The 24,005-nt window shown below is 41.8% G+C and overlaps 1 protein-coding gene across 1 annotated transcript in view; it reads left to right on the plus strand.

Annotated features, from left to right (window-relative positions):
* Window positions 1-24,005, plus strand: part of LRRK2 (leucine rich repeat kinase 2) — a 223,109-nt gene that overhangs the window by 129,797 nt on the left and 69,307 nt on the right. The window contains exons 35-38 of the mRNA XM_083182947.1: window positions 10,117-10,304; window positions 12,303-12,457; window positions 18,674-18,820; window positions 21,968-22,159. Of these exons, the coding sequence (XP_083039073.1) occupies window positions 10,117-10,304; window positions 12,303-12,457; window positions 18,674-18,820; window positions 21,968-22,159 (682 nt within the window). The remainder of the gene's footprint in view (window positions 1-10,116; window positions 10,305-12,302; window positions 12,458-18,673; window positions 18,821-21,967; window positions 22,160-24,005) is intronic.

Here is a 24,005-nt window from a genome sequence, read left to right on the forward strand (position 1 = left end):
TGGATTCCTTTCTCAAGCGTAACCGGAGGACTTCATGGCATCCCTGGTCATACAGGACGCTTCCTTGCATGTCTCCATCCGAATTTGCAATCAAGGACCAACACTTCCAGTTCAGGGCCCTACCATTTGGACTTTTGACAGCTTTGAGATTCTTTACCAAAGTCATAGCGCTAATGGTGGGTTCACTGTGTCTTCAGGAAATAGGCATCTTGCCGTACATGGACAATCTCCTCTTAATGGCTTAGTTTCAGGACTCTCTTCAGTCTCAACTACAACTGACCATGAACTTGCTTCAATCCCACGGTTGGTTAATAAATTGGCACAAATCCAGCCTAGTCCCTTCACAGTCCATGCTTCATCTTGGGGCCCTACTGGATTCACAGGCTCTGAGGTTTTTCTCCCCAGGAGAAAGGTGGACCCTCTTCAATACCTGATTCCAGAATTTCTCAGCCTTCTTTCAATCCACGTGTGTATGCGAGTTATGGAAAACCCGTTTCAAGCTTTGACAAGGTGGTCTTTGGCCAGTTTATTTCTCGACCACTTTGATTGGAGATCCTTTGCAGGGGGAACACTGACCTCTGAGTCACAAGTCACCAGTGGCGTGCGGTGGGGTGAGGCACAGCCTTTTACTGTCATACTAGCATATATTCCAGCACTTAGAATTTATAAAGTATGTCAAAAATACAAAGAATATATATAAAAAAATCTTATTTTTATTATCCTAATAATTTTTGTAGTCAAAATTCTGGAGTAAAAAGTCTATGGCAGGTGAGGCAGTGCCTCACCTGGCTACCTTTTCTGCACATCTCTTATCAAAACTCATCGAATCTCCAGAAGTGTATACTGCTGCACATGTGTATAATGCCGGCATATACCCCATGGCTCATATATTGTGTGCATATCTGGCTCTGGTACTTGTCAGGGACTCTTGAGCAATTTACCTCACCACACATCCCTGCAAGTCACAGACCGTGATCCTCTCCAGAGAGGTAAGACTTTATTTCCTGTGGTGGCTCCAAACATCACAGTTGCTCAAGGGACGACTCATCGATAGATGCCAGCCTCAGGGGGTGGGGGGCCATCTCAGGCTTTCACTCCTTTCAGGGTTGATGTTCCCATCAGGTGTTCCCATCTGAAGCTGACAGCAGTAGATCGAGCTCTCTGTCAAGCAAAGCCTCTTACAATCCAAAGCAGTAAAGATCCAAACAGACAGTGACACTGGCTTTCATCATTCATCATCATCAGGGAGGGTTCAAGAGCTGCATTGTTGGAGGTGGTCCACATCCTGAGTTGGGTGGAACGTTGCCTGACCATTTTGTCGGCGAGTTATAACCCAGGAGTACAAAACTGGGAAGCAGACTTTTTCAGCAGGATAATGGGCTATGTGCATCTCCTGTGTTTCAGGTTCTAGTCAGTAGCAGGGGCTCATTTCCTCTAGACTGAACCAAAAACTGCCATGTTACAGGTTCGAAACCAGAGACCCAGGGGTTTCTGGTCGATGCTCATTCAGCTCCTTGGTAATTTTAAGTTGGTTTACTGCTTTATCCAGTGGCACTTCCACCACGCATTTTCCATCGATTGTAGTAGGAGTCGATATAAGCCATTTGAGAGGGGCCTGGTATGCGGACCTGCTAGGACTGTCCGTAGTCCCCCCCCCCCCCCCTGTGGAGTCTCCGACTACATCTCGACTTTCTCTCTCAAGGTCCATGCCTTCATCTGGACCTCCTCAGGCTAGCTTTTAAAGGGTTGGTTGTTGTAACATTGGTCCTAAGGTCCAGAGGTTTTTCAGATGCAGTCATTTTTTTTTTTTTTTCTATAATATTTATTAAATTTTTAAATTGCATATAAAAGACAAACATTCACATAACGCCCACTTACATAACTTAGCCATAGAAAAAACAAAAATGATACATTAAGCATTCCCACCCCAGTTGCTCCTAGAACATTATTTCTCGCATATATATCGTGCTAGGAGCGCATATTCACACTTCCATGGCTATGACATTACATTTAACAAAAAACATCCAAAACACAAATCCAGCTTACCCTCCCATCCATATTTCCCTATCTACCTCTCCCTACTTGTAGTTCTTCCTACTCTTATTATAACTTATAAGGGAAAGGATGCTGCCATGGATATTAAATTTTCCCCAATCGATCTCCACCTGCCTCAGACCAGCCTTCAGGAGAAAAGTAACGATACACCGTTCTTAACCCTATTTACACTTGCCTACTTGATAAAGAAGTGGAAAATCATAAAAAAAACAAAAAAAAAAACAATTTAAAGTGCACTAGTGGGTAATGCTAACAGTGTATTCTACCCATCCCACATATATTCACATACGGTGCTAATAATATCTTATCGATAATTACCCTAATAAATATCTCATTCTCTTTATATCTTTTAATTTTTACTTTTTACTTTATTATCTTGTGTTACATTTTTATCTTGTGTTAATCTATTTATGGGTATACTAACTTCTATATATGTGTATATCTTCTATAAATCCCTTGTTATAAATAATCAGTGCTTTAATACTTATCGGGCACTAATCCCTATTGCCCCATACACCCCATATCTTCTCAAATTTGCTGACAGTGTTTCTGTGCGTATATATGTATTTTTCATGTGATCTTGTGTATTCTACTAATGCTTCCCACTTCTCGATCTCCGGACCCATATTTGCCAGCCAATTTCTGGCGATTATTACTTTGGCTAGTGCACATATATTAACAATAAGGGCCTTCGTGTATCTACTTACCCTCTGACTAGCGAAAATACCCAACAGGCAGCATTTAACTGTTAGAATCTCTCTATTAATTCCCAAATCCGTCAGGGATTGAATAACTTTACCCCAAAAGTCTTGTACCATTGGACATTCCCAAATCATATGGTAGAAGGTACCGGAAACTAGCTTACATTTTGGGCACTTATCCGATGATCTTCCTCCAAATTTTAGTAATCTTATTGGGGTTAAATAGGACCTATGTAGTATATACAATTGTATTTGCTGTACTCTACTTGAGTTTGTTGCTCTTGGCACTACCTCCATCGCCTCTCTCCATTCTCTTATCTCAATAGGGCCTAGGTCTCCCTCCCACTTTACTCTCACCTCATCCAAGTCGCCCATTTTAGACTGTAGCATCCTGTTGTACAATGTCGCCGTTAGTTTGCGTTTTCCTCCCTTCAAGATTTTCTTGATTGGGGAGTCTCCAAATACTGGTGGTTGTCCCTCAAAACGAGCTTCCACTATGCTTTTTAATTGCAGGTATCTGAATATATACCCAGCCGGCAGACGGAACTCTTCTTGCATCTGCCTGAATGATTTAATCGTATTATTCTCGTATAAGTGACTCAGCTTAGTTACCCCAAATTTCCCCCACACCCTATGTATTTGGAGCTGTTCTATTCCCCTTATTTTCTGGGGGTCGATCAGAGGGAATTCCCTATCCAGTACCTTAAATTCCATTATACTGTTGGCTTCTCTCCATATCTTCACTGCCTGGATGGTCATTGGTGTATCTTTCCTGCATATATTACCTTTCACTAATTTCTGCAGTGGGGTATTTCCTCTTTCTTCCTCAACTATCATGTCACTAATCCCTTCCTCCGCAGTGGAGGGTTCCACCCACTCGGCCAGCGATGTCAGTTGACTTGCTATGTAATACAGCCTCAGATCAGGCAGACCCATCCCCCCCCATTTCCCGTTTCCTCATTAGAGCCTGGAGTCTAATTTTAGGGCGAGTATTGCCCCATATAAAGGAGGACAGTAAACTATTGATTTTCCTAAAGAAGGACTCAGGTACAAACTGTGGTGCATGCTGTAACGCATATAAAAATTTGGGAAGCAGTGTCATTTTAATCAGATTTACTCTACCAGAATTTGTCAATGGTAGCCTCCGCCAGATCTTAATTTTATTATTCAGGTATGTAATTAAGGGATCTAAATTTAGTCTCTTATAATCCTCGGGGCTCCTAGAGATCCAGATTCCTAGATATCTAAAGGTTTGCGCCCATTTTAGGGGTGTAACCAACTGGGAAATTCCCATGTCCCCCGATCTTATTGAGAAGATATTGGACTTCCCCCAATTGACTCTAAAGCCCGAATGGTCGCCAAACCTTGTAATCTCATCCATCACTATTGGAGCCGCGAGTCTACCGTCCGATGCAAATATCAGTAAATCATCCGCGTATAGTGCTATCTTTTCTGTAGTTTTCCCTGCCTTTAATCCAGTTATTCCCGGGTGCCCACGCAGGATACAAGCCAGGGGCTCAATAGCCAGTGCAAATAAAGCAGGCGATAGGGGACACCCCTGTCTTGTACCCCTGTGGAGGTTAAACGGAGGAGAGATACAACCATTCACAGCCATCCTGGCACTGGGGGATGTATATAGTAGTTGCACCCATCTAATGAAGCTGGGGCCTATCCCCATCGCCCGCATAACTTCCCATAGGTAATGCCACTCGACAGCGTCAAACGCCTTGACCGCGTCGAGTGACATTACCACCGGGAACGGGTCTTCTTTATGACTTAACTGTAGTTGCCTCTAGAGCTTCGTTAAATTGATTGCGGTTGATTTCCCCGGCATAAATCCGGTTTGATCTTTACTGACTATTTTATTTATGTGTTTATTAAGCCTAGAGGCTAGAATTTTTGCAATTATTTTGGCCTCGGTGTTTATCAGAGAGATTGGCCTGTATGACTCCAATAGTGATGGATCTTTTTCGGCTTTTACTAGTACCACTATCTTCGCCTCTAACATAGACTTGGGGAAATTATTCTCCATATAGCTGGTATTAAACATCTCCAGCAGTAGTGGGGCTAATATCTCAGAATATCTTTTATAGATCTCCCCCGGGATGCCATCCAGCCCAGGTGTTTTCCCACTCGGAAGGGAGCCAATTGCCTCCATTATTTCTTCTATATTTAATGGACTATCCAGTTCCATCATCGCTTCCAGCGGGAGTGTTGGCATCTCTATATTATTCACAAATCTTTTAATATCCATCTGACTGTATTTTACCCTTGAAGCATATATATCCTGAAAATAGTCCCTAAATACTTTATTGATTTCCTCTTTATCGGATACCTCACTCCCCATTTTATCAGATATTTTTAGAATAATATTTGATGGGCCATCTGCCTGGGCTATGTTAGCTAAAAATTTCCCCATTTTATCTGCTGTTGCATATTTAACATAAGAGCTATGTATCATCATTCTAGAGTTCTCCTCCTCTATGCCCTCCAGCCATTTCTTCTGCGCTACAAGCCAAGCATTTTTCCTCCCCTCATCCTTTTTTTCAATATAAGATTTTTCACATTCTTCACACACCTTCTCCAGCTGCAGTATCTTTTCCCTGCTTTCTCTCTTTAATTCATTGATGCCACTTTTTAATGTACCTCTTACATATGCCTTAAAGCTATCCCAAACCATTGCTCCGGATGAGGTACCCCTATTTATCTCCCAATATTCAGACCACCATGCTTTTAACTTCTCTTCCTCCTTTAATTTCCCCAGCCACCTTGCATCGAATTTCCAAAACCCTTGGTACCTCCCTTTTGACTCCGCCAATTCCATTAACACAGGAGAATGATCCGATATGCCTCTATTCTTATATTCCACTTTTATCACATCAGGCATTAATTTCCTAGAGACCAACATCAGATCAATTCTCGAAAATGAATGGAAAGAGGAAGAAAAACATGAAAATTGAACTTTATCTGGGTTTTTTTCCCTCCAGGAATCCACCCAGTCCAAATTTTTAAAAAAAATCATCAAACCCCCTATTACTCCTCATGCCCCCTGCTGGTGATTTACTCCATCTATCCCTCTGTACATCCAATACGTTATTAAAATCTCCTGTGCAAACTACAGGAAGGTCAGGAGCTGTGGCTATAAATTCCACTGCCTTCTTTAGGATTTCGTAAGTAAATGGAGGTGGGATGTAAATCACCAGCAGAAGCATACGTCTGGAGTGTATTGTGCAATCCATGAAGATGTAACGTCCCAATGGGTCTATTTTGTTACTATGACAGACAAAGGGGAGGTTTTTTTTAACCATTATTGAAATACCCCGCGATGTCGTGGTGAAGGGGGCATGGTATATCCCTCCCACCCAGGGTCTTTTCAATGATAAAAGTTTACTCCCCGTTAGGTGAGTTTCCACCAGGCACGTTACATCCGCATTGTACTGTTTTACTTGTTTTATGACTAGTGATCTCTTACTCTTATCATTTAATCCCCTGACATTCCAGGACATTACGATCACCATTTTATACTATTTCCTTTAATTTCACCCTCAAAGATTCCCTTCCCCTCCATGTGTGCTGGTACCATACATTATAGAGATCTTCAATGTGACATCCTTCCCTCGCTATTATAGCCTGGGGAGTGTAGTTATTACTCTCAGCTGGATACATACAAACGATCAACACAGTCATTAATACTATGATCTCATCATAAACCTTAATCAGCCTGCATTTACTATTGTGTTTGGCACACCTTTTTAAAGTGGTGTTCCACTAAATTTATATAACCCTCGATCGTACTGCCTGTCACAGATATTGGCATTCTTACAGTCTGATGTGGACCTTAGCCTCCTCCTGGCCTCACTTAAGGTGCATGTGTCGGCTTTATTCATCCTCTTTCAAAGGCGTCTGGCCAAATGCTTAGTGATCCAGACTTTTCTTCATGGGGTTCTCCTTATCACCCCCTTTTGTTCCTCCCTCCTGTGTACCTGTGGAATCTTTCACTGGTCCTCAGGGTCTAAGTTTTACCCCTTAGATTCAGTGGATAGTCACTGGCTCACTTGGAAAATTGTCTTCTTACTGGCAATTGCCTCAGCACGCCAAGTCTCCTCCAATTTGTCTCACACTCTACCCTATTTCATATTTCATGCCGACCGCATAGTTCTTCATACCCAGTTGAATTACCTGCCTAAAGTCTCTAGTTTCCACATAAATCAAGTGCACTCAGTCTTTAAAATATAAACAGCTTTGAGATCCAACACAGGATCAATATGGAATACTGGAGTTCTCTTTCTTAGAAATTCTTTAAATTCTAGGGAATCTCAGAACATACAGTATGTACAAAGTGCAACTTTGTTTATGAAAATTATACATTTATTACAGATTCCACTCACATAAAAACATGTTTCTGAATAAGGACGTTAGTACAAAAGCGCATTTAAGCAGATCTTTTTCACCGTTCTTAACAAGTTGTGAGGTACCCATGGGGAAGCTGATAGACTCCGGAATTGCCAGCGTTTCCATGTAGATGATCTGGACCTCCTGGGAGAAATGTGGTGACCTGTTTAACCATGATTGTTGATATGTGATTTTTATGTGAGTGGAATTTTGAATAAATGTATAATTTTGCATAAACGGAGCTGCACCAAGTACATATGTTTTGAGTTTCCCTAGAATTGAAAGAATTTCTACAATGTAGAACTCCAGCATTCCATATTGATCCTGTTTTGGATCTCAAAGCCATTTATATTTTAAAGAATGTGAGTGCATTTGGACAAATAAAAATATATACTTTATTGCCAAATGTTTTGCTACTATCTCTGTTGTATTTTGAGTTTTAGAACCTGAAGTAATCAAACATTTAAAGTAATATTTCTGTTTATTAGTTGGTGGGATAACTGCCGGTAGCGCCACTCTGATACAGTTTTCTATTTGTTTGGTTCAGTCTTTAGGTCTTTGAGGAGGCCTTCCAGTGTGATCACAGGCAGCAGCCCAAGAGTTTCCACATTGTTTACGCTTTTTGTATTCAGTCACATAAATCAAGACATACAGATGGAGCCAGCCTTGTCTTTGCAGGGGATGGCGGCAGAATCGCCAGCCGCCATCCCCTGCCAGCCGCCATCTGCTCTGAGAAAGGGGATGCACGCGCACGAGATGCGCGCGTGTCCCCTTCCGACGGCGCTTTCCCCGGGTCCCCGCCAGCTTGTCGGCGGTCACCCGGGGTCCCCCTCCCCGCACCCCCCCCCCTAACCCTGTCCGTCTCCCTAAAGCGGAGACGGACAGGTTCCCGTTGGCCCGCCGCCCGGAAACTGAGATCAGTCAGATGGAGCACTGGGCTGCTGGCGGATCGGAGACGCGCGTATCAGTCAGATGGAGCACCGGGCTGCTGGTGGATCGGCAGCGGAGACAGTGTGGCGATTCGCCAGCAAGAGGGAGCCCGGCTCCATCTGTAGTGGTTCCAGCTTTTCAGCCTCCCCAGTTGGGTGCTTTAGCTTATCTTTGTTCCCTAGATGTTGTCAGAGCTCTTTGCCTATGTACTATGGACCAGTGAGCTTTGCTAAATGGATTCCTTATTTGTTTTATATTATCTGAACAAACAAGTTTGGCTGGTATATAAAGTTTTACTTGCCGGTTACACCTTACAATCAAGCAGGCTTACTTGTTGGCTCAGGAGCCTATTGGAGTATTGGTGCAAGGCCACTTAAATCGATCTGTCGGTCCTTTGTAGCCTGCTTGCCGGAAGGCTTCTATGGAGCAGTGATGCAGGGTGGTCTCATGGTTTTCTGCTCATACATGAATCATATTTTTATAGTTTTGACACTTTTGCTTAAGGAGTGTTCCCCTGAGGGGACAACTTTGGGTTGTCCCACTGCCCCAGTGGAAACCATTGGCATTAAAAACATGTTTTTTTGTCCTACCTGTAAAATCCTTTTTTTCTGAATACATGGAGGACACTGGACACCCCCTGGCTGGCTTGGTTTTCTTCTGCCCATATATGCTGATATAGGTCAAAACTATGTGTGAATGGGATGTTATCCTGTTTTTCTATTTTTGTACTTCTGTGAGGATTGGTTAGAAAACCTGATGGCCTGCAGGTAAGAGGTATGAGGGAGGGACCTGATGCTGCACTCTGGAATATGAACTCCTTGGTGCCTGTCACTGAAGCTCTACCCATACCCACTGTCCTAGTGTCCAACATGGATAAAGACAAAATTATTTTACAGTCTCCTTTTCACCATCTGACCTCTTTCACCTTTTTTGGCTACTTCACATTTCACACTGTGGCTTTCCTTGACCTCTTCTAGGGCAGTATTCAATGAGAAAAACTCGCCATGTTTTATGGCGAGTTTGTGCTTTTCTTGCGTTGGATGGAGACATTTGCTCTCAAAAAGCGAGCAACCCTATTCAACGTGCACTTCTCGCCGTCTTTCTGAGTGATTTTCGCCATGTCTCTCCGTGTAGCAATTCTCCATCTTTTCATGGAGAAGTGGAATGTGAACTTTTTAAATAAAAGTTTTTTTGTTTTAATTTTGGTGTAAAAAAAATCAGGAATTTTATTCTGAGAAGGGGCATGCTATTTTTATTCATGTGCTTATAGCACATGAATATATATTTTAATTTAAAAAAACTATATATATATATTTTTTACACAGAGCAGCCAGCAGGGGGCCGGGAGCCGAGCCGCTCATTAGATATTCATATATTCACTGCACCCGATCTTTACATATGCATGATCGGGAGCAGTGACTATACCCGGTCCCCTGCTGGCTCTGGGGGGGGGTCAGCTTGTGCTGCCTGGGTCCCGGGGAGCCCACCTTCCCCCACATACGTTCTGGGGCAGGCAGGGAGACTTCAATCTCCCTGCCTGCCACCGTCCCACGGCTCCCTGCCGCGGACGCTCGTCTGCTGCAGGGGTTAAGATTCGCCGCGAGGGGCTACTCGCTCCTCCGACATTAAATACGGAGAGAGCGAGTGGCAGCCAGCCCTCCGGAACACAGCGAGTGTGCAGCGAATCCTAAACAGGATTCGCTGCACACGGCGATATTTCTCATTTAGATACCCTTCGAGCCGTGTTTCCCTCAGTTTTTCCTTTTGATCAATATTTTAGTAATGCTCACTTGATGGCTACTATATTTCTCCCTCTTGCTATAATCTGTAATTGCCATGTTATTACTGGCTTTTTGATATATTCTGTTTCTCTATTCCCATAACTCTAATAAACATATACTGTCATATATGTATGATTAAAAAAAATAATAATATTTTTACAGGTAAGACAAATATCCAGTTTATTACTTCTCTTTTTGTAACTGAAAAAGTGGTAAGTGGTTAAACTTTGAGTTTTTTCCCTCTCCTTTTTATTTAGATTTTGACTGTAAAAGTTGATGGAAGTCATCGATATCCTAAAGGGATTATCCGTTGCACAGATGTGGAGAAATTTCTTTTCAAGAAAAGGAAGTTTCCTAAAAATTATGTGTCACAGTATTTTAAGCTTTTGGAAAAGTTCCAGATAGCTTTACCCCTTGGGGAGGAGCAGCTTCTCATTCCAAGCAGGTAGCTGCACAAACATGTTATAATTTGTATGAATTTCTACACTCATTAAGATCCTCTTTTTTTTTGGGGGGGGGGGGGGGGGGGAGGGGGAGGGGGAGGTGGAAGGGAGAGTTTTTCTAATTTATTCCTTCACATAGAAGAGATTTTATGTTGATCTTTTGAAAGTCAGAACAAAATGGAGAGGGCCTAAGCACTGATTGTAACTCTGAGTCTATTTGTCTTAGTTCGAGCTCACGCAATTTTTTTAGTCCAGAATGATCAATATTAAAGTGTGGTAGCAAGAACATGTAAACATTTAGGGCAATGTCCAATGAAGTCCCAGAAGGTGCCAGCTTAAAGAGGAACTTCCTTCTGATACACATTTACAGGGTAAAGTCCTCTCCCACTAACATAATTGTCAATCTAGTTTCTTAGCCCCTTCTCCATTTCTGAGATGCTCACCCTACTTATCAAACTATGAAATATAATTTTTAAGAAAAAAAGAAAAATTTGCAATTTTTACACCTCAATGCCCTTGGTATGTGCTCAGGAAACAAGAGGTGTTTTACTAATTTTGATTGAGGATTTTACCAGATCATTTGAACATTATGACCAAATGGGTTTATTTTTCTAACAATGTCTGTGTGCGCTGTATTTTTTATAGAATAGTTGCAGTGTTTCTCTGTCTGTGCATTATCTGCTTTTACTGATCACTCTTACCTGTGCTGCTCAGTGACGGACAGAATTGCGCCCAGTCATAAGAGAGTAGTCAGTGCTACCACCAGGAGCCATCTTCAGCTCTGGCAACTACTTTTGGTTAGTACAGTTTGTGTTTGTCTGGTTCCTCCTAGTTGCCTACATTGTATTAGGAATGCAGGTTGCTTTGGTCCTCTGTGAATGCGCTGCCAGTTTGAAAGGGCACTGAGCTCCGATGCCATGATGTCTGAGCTGGTGGAGTTATCTCAAGTTCTTACAGGATGTGGGGCCCTTAGGTCTAGTTCCACTTCAAACTAAATAGGACCAAGCACTAGGACCAATAACCCTGATGCTATCACATGCAGAGGTCTATGAGTTCACCTTTTGTGCTTTGCAGGATCGTCCATCATACAGTGCACAATCAGGAAAAGGGTTGGGTACTTGGAACTGGCTTACAGTATAACAGAACAGTGCAAGTATCATAGCATGGGATCTCAGACAAAAAGAATAAAAGGACTTTAAAGGCTGCTTTAACCCATTTACAGACCTGCCAGATTTATAGGACCCTACTGAGCATATAATGAATATAATACAACTGAACCCAATTGGACAACCAGAGTGACTTTCAATTAAATAAATATTTTTATTCCATTTATGTTTTAAACTTTACACCTTTAAACATTTGACATCTATATAAACACCTTAATTTCTTAATTTAGCTCTAAATGTGCAATTGCTTTTGAAATTACACTTTAACATATCCTGGAAAACACATGGAGTGTGAGGGAAGGTGGAGCTCCACAACAATTTGCAAACATACTAGAGATCTCTCAACTTTATTCAAGATCTTTAATTCTACTATATCAGACAGACTATAAAAATGGACTAATAAATACACAAGTTGAAGTTCTTTAATATGGTGCAATTCAATTGTGTAATGTGCATCCATAATTGCCTTTTTTCCACGTCACTTTAGACAGAGTGTTATGTATATTTGGGCAATCATTGTTTTATTGCACTGGTCGCAACCAGTAGTGCACAGTGTAGCTGTGTAAAACAGCTAAACTTGACTAACATACTGGGCAAGATGGAAAACATGCCATTTGAGACACTTTCACAAATTTCTGCTTGCAACTGTACGAGGCTGCGAGAAGACATCAAGGTAGTGTAGTGTGTGGAGATATGGAACAGCAATTAAATCTCTCCCAGGGAGTAACTGAGGTCTATTTATGTACCCTGTGAATGTTTTTCCGATAAAGCATTTTTTTTTTGTCTACAGCTCTTGAAAATCAGTTCAGAAAATATTGTAACCTTTCTTTTTAGCTTATCAGACCATCGACCAGTAATTGAATTACCTCACTGTGAAAATTCAGAAGTCATCATACGATTGTATGAAATGTCCTATTTTCCCATGGGTTTCTGGTCCAGGCTGATCACCAGACTTCTGGAAGTGTCCCCATACATGTTGTGTGGCAGAGGTCAGTAGTATTTTTATTTATTTTTTTATTATCCTTTATGTCTTAATAACCTCTTCTTCATAAAGACATTTGTATCGCAGATGTAAAAGCTGTGAAATTTTTCCACAATTGCGCAATGTGATATTTTGCAGCCGAAGATTAGCTTGTTTGTTAAGGTGGTGTATTGGAGCACATGGTGGGAGGTCAATTGAGGAGAAAACAGGAGGCAGGTCAAATAACAAAAAACACCACCACCAGTAGACTATTTGTGCTCCACATGTCCCTTCAGCAAACAACAAATTCCTCCTGTCTGTCCAGTAGCCTCTCCACTTTCCCTGTGTCCCACCACAGGTGTGCATTTGGTCAGCTGATTGCTGTGTCAACAAAAATAGTGTGATGTACATAGGGATTCAGTATTGAATCCCGGCGGTCGGGATCCCGGCGTTCAGAATCCCGACGCCGGAATCCCGACAGCCGAAATGCCGACAAGGGTGGGACGTGGATCGCCCCCCCTTGCGGGCTCGCTGCGCTCGCCACGCTCGGCACACTAATTTATTCTCCCTCCAGGGGTGTCGTGGACACCCACGGAGGGAGAATGTGTCGGCATTTCGGCGGTCGGGATTCCGGTGTCGGGATTCTGAACGCCGGGATCCCGACCGCCGGGATTGTAACTGCATCCCGTACATAGGGCATATTGTGTATGAGAATAGTTTCAAGGGGCCAGAAGAGCAAAAAACAGTCAGAAAGCATATAGATATTACATAGTAGATAAGGCTGAATAAAGACTTGCGTCCATCAAGTTCAACCTTGGTTTTAATAGCTTATCCCTTGTTATATGTAGTGAATTCAGTTTTGGTTTTTTTAAAGACAGATTTTGTTACTTGTTTGTACCCCTGGATGTTTTTAGCCAAAAAATGTTTGTCCAACCTTATTTTAAACGTATTTATTGTGTCAGCCGACACCACCTCACCAGGAAGAGAGTTCCATAGTTTAGCTGCTCTGACTGTAAAGAAATGTTTCCTTCTAAGGGAACAAAATCTTCTTTCTTCCAATCTAAACTCGTGCCCATGTGTCCTAGAGTCCTTCCTTGCAGTAAAAAGGGTGCTTGACCGTTCCTTATATTGGCCCCTGATATATTTGTACATGTTGAGAAACATCTCTTCTCTAGTGTAAATAGTCCCAATTTGTTCAATCTGTACTCATAGCTTAAATTCTCCATTCCCTTAATCAGCTTTGTTGCTCTTTTTCTTTTTTTTTTTTCAATTCTATGATGTCCTTTTTATAGTATGGGGCCCAGAATTGTACTCCTTATTCAAGGTGTGGTCTAACCAATGCTTTGTACAGTGGCATAATTACTTTTGAGTCCCTAGTTTCCATGCCCCTTTTTACACATCCTAGAATTCTGTTTGCATTTTTGTTGCTATGTGACATTGAGCACTACACCCCAGTTTATCTATTTGGACTCCTAGATCCTTTTCCAGTACTGAATTACCCAATGCCTCCCTGCTTTTATCTGCTTTTTTGCATTTATCCACATTGAACCTCATCTTCCATTTGTTTTCCCACTCATCTAGTTTATTAAGATCATTCTGAGGAGCAGAGACATCCTTCATTGATCTAATTACTCTACTCAGTTTTGTATTATCAGCAAAGATGGAAATGTTGCTGAGTAATCCCAGCCCAATATCGTTAATAAATATGTTAAATAAAGTGGGCCCTAGTACTGACCCCTGTGGCACTCCACTATTTGATACTGCACTGTTCACAACCACTCTCTGCTCTCTATTACACAGCCAGTTCCCTAACCATTTACAGATTCTTTCCCCTATTCCCCGGTCCTTCATTTTATTTATCAACCTCTTTTGTGGCACTGTATCGAAAGCTTTAGCAAAATCTAGGACGACCACGTTTACAGCGTTTCCATTATCAAGGTTTTTGCTGACGTCCTCATAGAAGCCTAGTAAGTTTGTTTGGCATGATCGATTTTTAACGAACCCATGCTGGTTAATGCTTAGTAAACTATGAAGCAGGGCTGTGGAGTCGGAGTTGGAGTCGAGGAGTCGGAGCAAAATTCGAGTACCTGGGGTCGGAGTCGGATACAATGCGCCGACTCCGAAAATTATAATTAATGACTTCTCTACTGTAAGAATAAAGACCAATGCATGCAGTGCCTCACGTAACCGCAAAACAAACACGTTAAGTGACTGTGAAAAAGCATGCTTTTCATGTGCTTCATTATATGGCACGCAACGCACAATTCGGAGCACCAATATTTATAAATGTATTCTCCCTTGTAGTTTACAACTTATTTCAAACGTTTAATAAAGGTTTTCAATACCTCGAAAAATGTATTCAACCAAGCTCTCCCACCATACGCACAACATCTTTTTACGCGGATGAAGATCTTGTTTCATGCACGGGGTCGTTTGTTTACCTTGGCTAAGCCATTCCTTACGCTGGTTCATATTGATGTACAGGCACCATTTTTCGTCGCCAGTAACGATTCGGTAAAGAAATCGTTCCTTGTGTCCGTGAATTGAACGGTGACGAGCAAGCAAACCAGCGGACAAACATTGTGTTTGTCCTTTGCTTAAACTGTTCAATACAGTAGACTGTTGGCTTCCCAGCCTCTAGTTTCTGTAGTAATAATATGTATGTTGCCTTTCTTTCCTTCAAGGAATGTATCAAATACATTCGCATATTAATACAGAGGAGTCGGGGTCAGACGTATGAGGAGTCGGGGTCGGACCCGGACCATTTATCTACCGACTCCACAGCCCTGCTATGAAGTTCTAAATAATTCTGGATACCATCCCTTAAAATTCCTTCAAATAATTTACCCACTATTGATGTTAAGCTCACAGGTCTGTAATTAGCTGGGTCATCCCTTTTTCCGTTTTTGGATATTGGTACAACCTACGCTATTGTCCAGACTTTTGTAACTTTACCAGATGAAAAAGAGTTCTCAAATACGTAATACAGAGGGGTCACTAATTCCTCCCTTAATTCCATTAGTACCCTAGGGTGAATCCCATCTGGGCCTGGTGATTTTTTTGTTTTGATTTTGCTGAGCCGCAATATTATGTCTTCTGTTGTGAAAGCAATATTAAGATCTGGCGCTAGAGAATACCCAGACTTTTTTCCAAGATCTGGCTTGTTCGTCCCATTTGTGGTACCTGTATGCTCCACTGTCTGTTCTTCCCTAGTAAACACGGATGAGAAGAACTCATTTAATAGTTCTGCTTTTCCCTTATTTTCTGTAAAACTTTTACCATTGATATTGGTTAATGGACCTATCTTCTCTTTAATCGTTTAATATTGATATACTTGAAAAATTCCTTGTGGTTGGTTTTGCTCTCAGCAGCTATGCGCTGTTCATTTTCCCTTTTAGCTACTTTAAATACCCCTTTACAAATTTTGTTTAATTCTTTGTATTTGCTAAACGCCTCGTCATTCATGTTATCCTTATACAATTTAAATGCTCTTGTTTTATTGTTGATTGCTGTCCTTACATTTTTGTCCAACCATGATGCCTTTTTTTTATTGAATTTACTCCTATTGACTTTTTGTATGTATTTAATAGTTAGTGATTCGAGCACATTTTTTGTGTTTTCCACATTTCCTCTGCATTCTTCCCCTCAAATACCACTTCCCACTCTATATTTTTTAAAGATTCTCTGAATAGTTCGAAGTTAGCTTTTCTGAAGTTTAATATTTTAGCTGGTCCTGTATGTTGTAGTTTACAGAAGTTGATTTCTAGTGAGAACATGTTGTCGTCACTGTTCCCTAGATCTGCAGACCAGTTGGGGGTACTTGACAATAATATTGGTAATGGCGGAAGAAGAAAAAGTCTCCCAATGGCAAAAGAAGTCTACCATTGACATGGAGACGAACCACGTTGTGTCATTTCCGGTTCCATCTGCAGCGTCATCGGCGTCTACTCATGCTTTTGCCCAACCAGCAATCCACTAAGAGCTACCTGCAAAAATCTGGCCCGCACTGACATGGGTGGAAGAAGCATTCATTTTACAGGCATTAGCGTGAACTCTGAAGACCATACACAGCCAGTGGCCAGACAAAGAGGGACCTGATTCCTGAGGCTAATCCTTAATATTAGGACACGTATACTGCTCACTTCCACTCATAAGTACTGTGGATATTTCAAACTGAGAGGAGGGGTACTTATAAATGAAAAGCCTAATCAAGGGGTTCGGGAGAGAATAAAGGTTGGGAACCACTGCCCTAGACGTTCAATTACTTTGGTGTTAGAAACTAAATCTATGTTATTTGTAAGCACTAAATCCAATAATGCCTCGTTATGAGTTGGTGCTTCTACCGTTTGTGTGATAAACTGATCCTTGGGTAAGTTTAGGAACCGACTGCTTTTTGCTGACTTGTATGTCTTATTTATCCAATCAATGCCTGGAAAGTTAAAATCCCCCATAATTAGTACCTGCCCCATATCTAACGATTTTTTGATTTGGTTTAAAAGTATAGACTCATCCCTATAATTCACATTCGGCGGTCTGTAGCATACCCCTATTAAAATTTTATTATTAGGTTTTTTGTTATTATCAGTTATTTCTGCCCACACGGCCTCCGTTTTATCTTCATCTATCCCTGAGCTCATTTCCTTCTCACACGATGTTAAGATATTTCTTACTTAAAGGCACACACCCCGCCCCTTCTATTTCCCTGTCTTTTCTGAAGAGAGTATATCCCTCCATGTTTAGCGCCCAATTGTGCGACTCATTACACCATGTTTCTGTTATACTGATTATATTATAGCTGTCTCTTATGGCCACAGTTTCTAGTTCCCTGATTTTTCCTGCTAAGCTTCTTGCTTTAGCGAGCAAGCATATCAGTTTACGTTTATTTTTATTTTCTTCCGTTAAAGTTTGGATGTGATCTCGATGTCCTACTGATTTCTTGCTGACTAGTTTTTCTCCCCAACCTCCAATCTCTTGTTTTCCTAATCCTCACTATTCTGTCTTACATGCCCATAGTTAATATCTGTAAACCCCCCCCCCCCCCCCCATGCCTAGTTTAAAGACTCCTCCAACCTTCTATCCATCCTGCCTCCCAGCACTGCTGCCCCCTTTCCATTCAGGTGCAATCTGTGTCTGCCTTTCTGTCTGAAAGTCCAACAAGTGCTCTAGGAACCCAAACACCTCTTTTGCTTTCCTACACCATCTCTTTTAGCCATTCATTAAGCTTCATATTATATATTATAATAGAACATATGAATATGTTAAATGAGGTACTTTCTGAAACATTGTTATCCTTTAAAAGAATGTGTTAACCTGGAGAATTAAGACACTTGAATGAGGCAGAAGGTAGAAGATCACTTCTGAATTTGCTTAAGGGAGAAAATAGATTAATGGTGGGGGGTGGGTGGGCTGGGAGTTGAGAAACAGAGATGTGGTGGAAAGGAGAGGACGGTGGCAGAAATGAAAGATTAATGGAATACAATGTAAAATAAAACTGAATAGATAGGTGAAGTGGATTAGGATCCATAAAGGATCTAGCACAGGCATGTCCAAACTATTGCCCTCCAGCTGTTGTGAAACTACACATCCCAGCATGCCTTGCCACGGTTTTGCTATTAGGGAATGCTTAAACTATGGCAAGGCATGCTGGGATGTGTAGTTTCACAACATCTGGAGGGCCATAGTTTGGACATTCCTGATCTAGCCCTTGGGTGTGTTTTAGCCTTGGCAGTATGTTAACCATAGGAAAAGATGATAAGAGCAAGTAAAATGAAATAATAGAGGGAGGTCGATAATCAGCATAAAGTAAGCAGTATAACCATACTAATCTCTTATTAGATAACAGCCTATCATGGGGGCATATTACACTGCAGTCACAAGCACGAAGAAGAGTATACCTGAAAAGCAAAGACCATGCATGTGTTAAATTATACAAATATGGGTGACCTTTCATGCAGGGGTGTGGCAGGAAAAGTTGAGGGAAGAAACTGATAATCTAACTGAAGAGCCTGGCAGATCAAGGGCAGAATGTGAGTTAGGAACCAAAATAATGTAGGCATGTTATATTATGCATACAAATTAACAAACTGATCTCTGCTGAAATGCTGATCTCTGAACACTGAAAGATATACAGTTACATTAGGAATGAAACACTGCTATTTATTTATGTTTTTATGAGTTTAGTATTTTTTTTTTTTAAGGATATTTAGCAGTTGCAGGTTTTAGCATTTTTCTTGTACCACATCAGAACGAGTGCAACGCCCCAACCGGATGTACTGGAGACAAGGCATCTACCTGAACTGGTCTCCAGAAGCTTACTGTTTGGTGGAGTCAACAAGCCTATACAGTAACCCAAACAGTTTCTTGAAAATCACTGTTCCCTCTGGCAGAAAAGGTAAATAATGCTCTGTTAGACCATTGCAGTTAATGTTTTTTTTCTATTTATATAGTGCAAGCTTGTTCTATTAGATTACAAGGACATATATTTTGCATTCACATCAAGAAAAGGGCCCTGCTCGCAAACTTAAAAACTGGTCTTTCAAAGTTTTTTGAAATTTTTTACTTTTTATTCTCAAAGGCTGAGAGCCAAAGCAATTCAATGAACTTTATACATAATGATAGTACCTTTTTATATAGTGGCTATTGTTAGAGGACAATAGTAATTATGACATTTGGGAAAGGGGTAATGGAATGATTATTTTATTCTGTGATTGAGTGAAGGATAACTATATGTGATGTACTGATGTGTTCTTTCTCACCATTTCTGCGGTCATGTTACAGTAAACTTCTTTTTTAGTCACGCATAGTCGTGAGTGCGTTTTACGGATGCTATTTGTGCATTTTCCCTGGAAATGCATCTTATTTGCATCACAATAGGAATAACACGAAGAAGCAGACTTAAGGGGGCCATACACATGCAGATTTATCTGCAGATCTGTCTGGTTGGAACAAAAACATGGTTATGGATGAGAGCAAATGACAGTTGACGATTTGCTTGGAAATGCTGGAAAACTGACAAATTGTCACTCATCCATAACCATGTTTTTGTTCCAACCAGCCAGATCTGCAGATAAATCTTACTAGTGTATGGTTACCTTTAACTGATTTAATGCTAGATGCGCTAAGCTTCAAAAAGGGATAAAGTGGAGAGTGATAACCTGCTAATCAGCTCCTACAGATGGAGCAGCTCTCGTCGCAGCTGCTCCTGGTGATCGAACCACCAGCATCCACCGGAACAGGGCACATGAGATGCTTGTGCGCCCCATTCTAACCGAGCCGCCCACTGCAGCTCCCCTGCCCCCCTTTCCTGTCTCCCCGCAGCAGAGACGGGCAGGGAAAGTGCTCCCCACAGCAGTGTTGACGGGGAAGCGCATGCGTGTGAGACGCTTGTGCATCAGGGGAGGGCCTCTCCGCCGGCGTTCCCCAGCTAAGGTAATCTGGCGATTCCCTGCACTGGCTGAGAGGCACTCCATCTGTACCTGACATTTGTCAAACCCAGTCTGTAACATGGCAGGTAGGAGCTGAAACACAACCAAGTAACCTATTGATTAAGCATGCTTGAACTCTAATAGCAATTACTTTCAAAATCGAAATTATCACCAAATAATATAGTCCTGCTCCGCTCCTAAAAGTTGACCCACCTTTGATAAAACTACCTAGCGTAGCAAAACGTGTCAGGAAGCTGCTTGGGCACCCACCATTTTCACAGAATCCCAGATTATAGTCCGAACCAACCTCTAGGGACTTATACAAATTGCATCCTGCTAAAGGACCCAATACCAGCTGCCACTTTAAGGATATTGCGCCCAGCTTGGAGAAGGTGAATATGCAATTTCATCTGCAGATCGTATTGCTAATTAATTTCTGGTGGACCTATGGTTATTATTACCAGCATTTGGCCGACCACACAGATACAAGCGGACGATGCACATACTATTAAGGCTGGTAACTATCTCTATATTCACTTTCCTTTTATTACACAGGAGTATCATAGGAACGGACTCTTTTGCATATCCTATAATTTTTGTGGGTGTCATTATTTTTACATGGTACTTGTTTCCTAGCACGGCCACAATCTTAAGTGATCGTGTCCCTTAATTAAGGGACACGATTACCCCGATGGACCCGATTTCTTTTGAAATCAGGTCCATTTTGCCGGCTAGGAAACAAAAATCGGGGGCATTGCGTCGGTCGGGACCATTAACATTGGTCCCGACGCGACCGACGCGATGCCCCCGATATTTGCATTGACTTCAATGTTAAAAAATTTTTTAACATTGAAATCTTGTCGGGAACGGTAAAATATCGGGGGCATCGCGTCGGTCGGGACCATTAACATTGGTCCCGACGCGATGCGACGCGATGCACCCGATTTTTACATAGGATTCAATGTTAAAAAAAATTTTAACATTGAAATGGTGTAAAAATGTAAAAAAATGTGAAATGGGTCAATATGACCCATTTCACATTATAAATGTCCCCGTCGTCGCCCCACGATAGACGGCAACCCGAAGCGTGGCGAGCGCAGCGAGCCCGCGAGGGGCGGCGGTACGCGTCCTCCGACCTTTTCATGCCCTACTATCCACTAGGGCGTGGAGTGAGAATAGAATAGTGTGGCGAGCGCAGCGAGCCACCGAGCCCGAAGCGTGGCGAGCGCAGCGAGCCCCGCGAGGGGACGCGGATACCTTCACAGGTAAACGCGTCCCTTCGCGGGCTTCACAGGTGTCCGTGGCGACGCGGACACCTGTGAAGCCCGCGAAGGGACGCGATTACCTGTGAAGGTATCCGCGTCCCCTCGCGGGGCTCGCTGCGCTCGCCACGCTTCGGGCTCGGTGGCTCGCTGCGCTCGCCACACTATTCTATTCTCACTCCACGCCCTAGTGGATAGTAGGGCATGAAAAGGTCGGAGGACGCGTACCGCCGCCCCTCGCGGGCTCGCTGCGCTCGCCACGCTTTGGGTTGCCGTCTATCGTGGGGCGCTGTGTACGCGCTTCAATTTGGGGGGGTTTGGAATTTTTTTCATTCAATCCAATGTAAAATTGGGTCCCAGGGACCCAATTTACATTGGATTTAATGAAAAAATCGGGTCAAAAATCGGTCGGTCGCGTCGATCGCATCGCATGCGACCAAATCGCATGCGATGCGATCGATCCGATTTTTTTCAGCACGACCACCCCGATCTTAATCGGTGTGGCCGTGCTAGGAAACAAGTACCTTTTACATATATTTTATTGTAGTTTTAATTTATGTTTCTTATCATATTTCATTACATTTTGTGTAAAAAATCATACAATCTATCAATTTTTTTATCTTGTTTGAAATTACTGTGTGCGCTGCTGTCCCTCTTTACTTGTTTACTGCTCCTAAAAGTTGCCTGCAGCATCTTCACTACAGGTTTTTAAAAGTTTGTGAGTATAAACCACACATACTCCGGCTTTAGATATATTGGCTATTTCATAGGCATATTGCCTATGCCTATCTTTTGTTTGTTTTTACATTGGTAATACATTTACGGTATCTGTTTTTTTTACATCTTATTTAGGTTGCATTCTATTGGGACAGGTTGTGGATCATATTGATTCTCTTATGGAGGAATGGTTTCCTGGTTTGCTGGAAATTGACATATCTGGTGAATGTGAAACATTGTTGAAAAAGTGGGTTTTATACAGCTTCAATGATAACCAGGAGCACAAAAAAATACTTATCCCTGATCTGCTGGTGAAAGCTGAAGAAGGTAAGCCTACACAAGTATGTTGAATTTGTATGTACAGTAGGTGAGGTGTGCATAAAGTTATATTTAGTGCAATACTGAAATCAACTTAGTCTGACTTGACATTCTGCATTATCGCAGGTGCATCATGCAATTGCGCTGACATAGTCACTTAAACAATCTTGATGCTTGATAATTATTTTTTTAATCAATCTCCTAATTACCAGGGCTGTGACAAATATAGCTGGTAGATTTGTGCTATATTGGCCTGTGTGTTCAGCTATCTCCTGACTGCTGGAAGAGATCTCAATGTCTTTGGAAATTGTCCTGATTATTATATGCAGTTGGCTTCATTGACTTGCTGCTGCAAGTCTACTGTCAGCCACATCAATTACCTTGTGAAGGTTCGCATAACAAATTATAGAGCACCAGGCAATTGTGATGTGAGGGGTATAATATCACCTGGTGCTTCTTACTGAACTGTTAGGCATAAATGTAGGTATAAAGGTATTCAATGCAGGGTCATGACTGTCGGGTTGGCCGGACAGCCGTGACCTTGTACCGTTCTCGACCGGCACTGATTTGGTAGGCGGGATCCAATGTCTCACCTGCCCAACGTTGAGAAGGGGGTGCGGCCGCGAGGAGTGGCAGGAAATTGGTGAGCTACGGCCGGGAGTTTGACTGCTTGTAAAGTCGGGCACGTTCTGCCAAGATCCCTGTTCAATGCCATTGGGGAAGACGACATTGAATCAGGAATAGTGGCGGGAGATTGAATACCCCTCTAAGGAAAAAGGAATTAATTATACAGCTTAAGAAAACTTATTAACAACAATTAATCTAAGACATACATGCAATGCAGCAAATGCTGACAATCAACTTTATCTAGTGAGCTGTATGTACTAAACCAGGCTTACAAATTATACCCAACTTACTGAATATTACTCAATACAAGCATATTATTCTCCGCATGTTACATACAGAATTGGCATATATATTCTACCCATTAATAATCAATACCATACACCAAACAATATCAAGAATATAACAACCTTCTTTTATTGTTGTATTAATAGAGCGATGATATGAGATTCTTTCACTTATTATGGTTCTGAAATAAACAAATTTATTTTTGTATACTACTTGATACAAAGCTGCAGTTACAGCCTCAATCAAAACATCTTTAATGGGTGAAATGGATGCTTATTTTAGTGGTGCAAGGTAAAGGGATGTGCATAATACTGAAGAAAATCTAATGTGTTCTAGTAACTGATAAAATATGATGTACCACTTCTATGCATTTTCTTCCTGGTGTATATGTGCAGAGAAGTGTGACTTCAAATTTAGGTCACTGTCCTAACTGGTTGACTCTGGAAAGAATAAGATGTGAGGACCTGCCATTATATGATGTTATAACTACAACATAGGAAAACCACCTATTCAGGTTGAATGTTTGGTTATCATCATTGGCACAAGTCACCATTTTGCATTCAGACACCCAGTTCTCTTTTTGCACTTTCGGGAAGAGGTGGTACTTGCTGATTTGTCCAGTAGCTCTCACCTGCAACCCTTTGGAAAATGTAATCTGTTTGTCTCCACACCCAAGTGTGTTGGATAGACCTGGATTACAAAATGAACTTACCAATGAGACTCTCATCTCATTCCAGTTTACTCTGCATTCCGGGACATAATCATGAGACACCACCAGCACCATCTGCACACATCTCCTCTCCTATAGTGTGACAGACAAAACTGACCTGGTGTCAATACAACTGGAAGCCTAACCTCTCTAGAAACATTATGAACATTAAATGGCAGAAACTGCTATGTAAATTTGATCATTAGTTGAAAGAACAATAATTAGGGTGTACAA

This window comes from Crinia signifera, chromosome 4 (genome assembly GCF_055691185.1).
Source record: "Crinia signifera chromosome 4, ASM5569118v1, whole genome shotgun sequence".
Classification (NCBI taxonomy): Eukaryota; Metazoa; Chordata; class Amphibia; order Anura; family Myobatrachidae; genus Crinia; species Crinia signifera.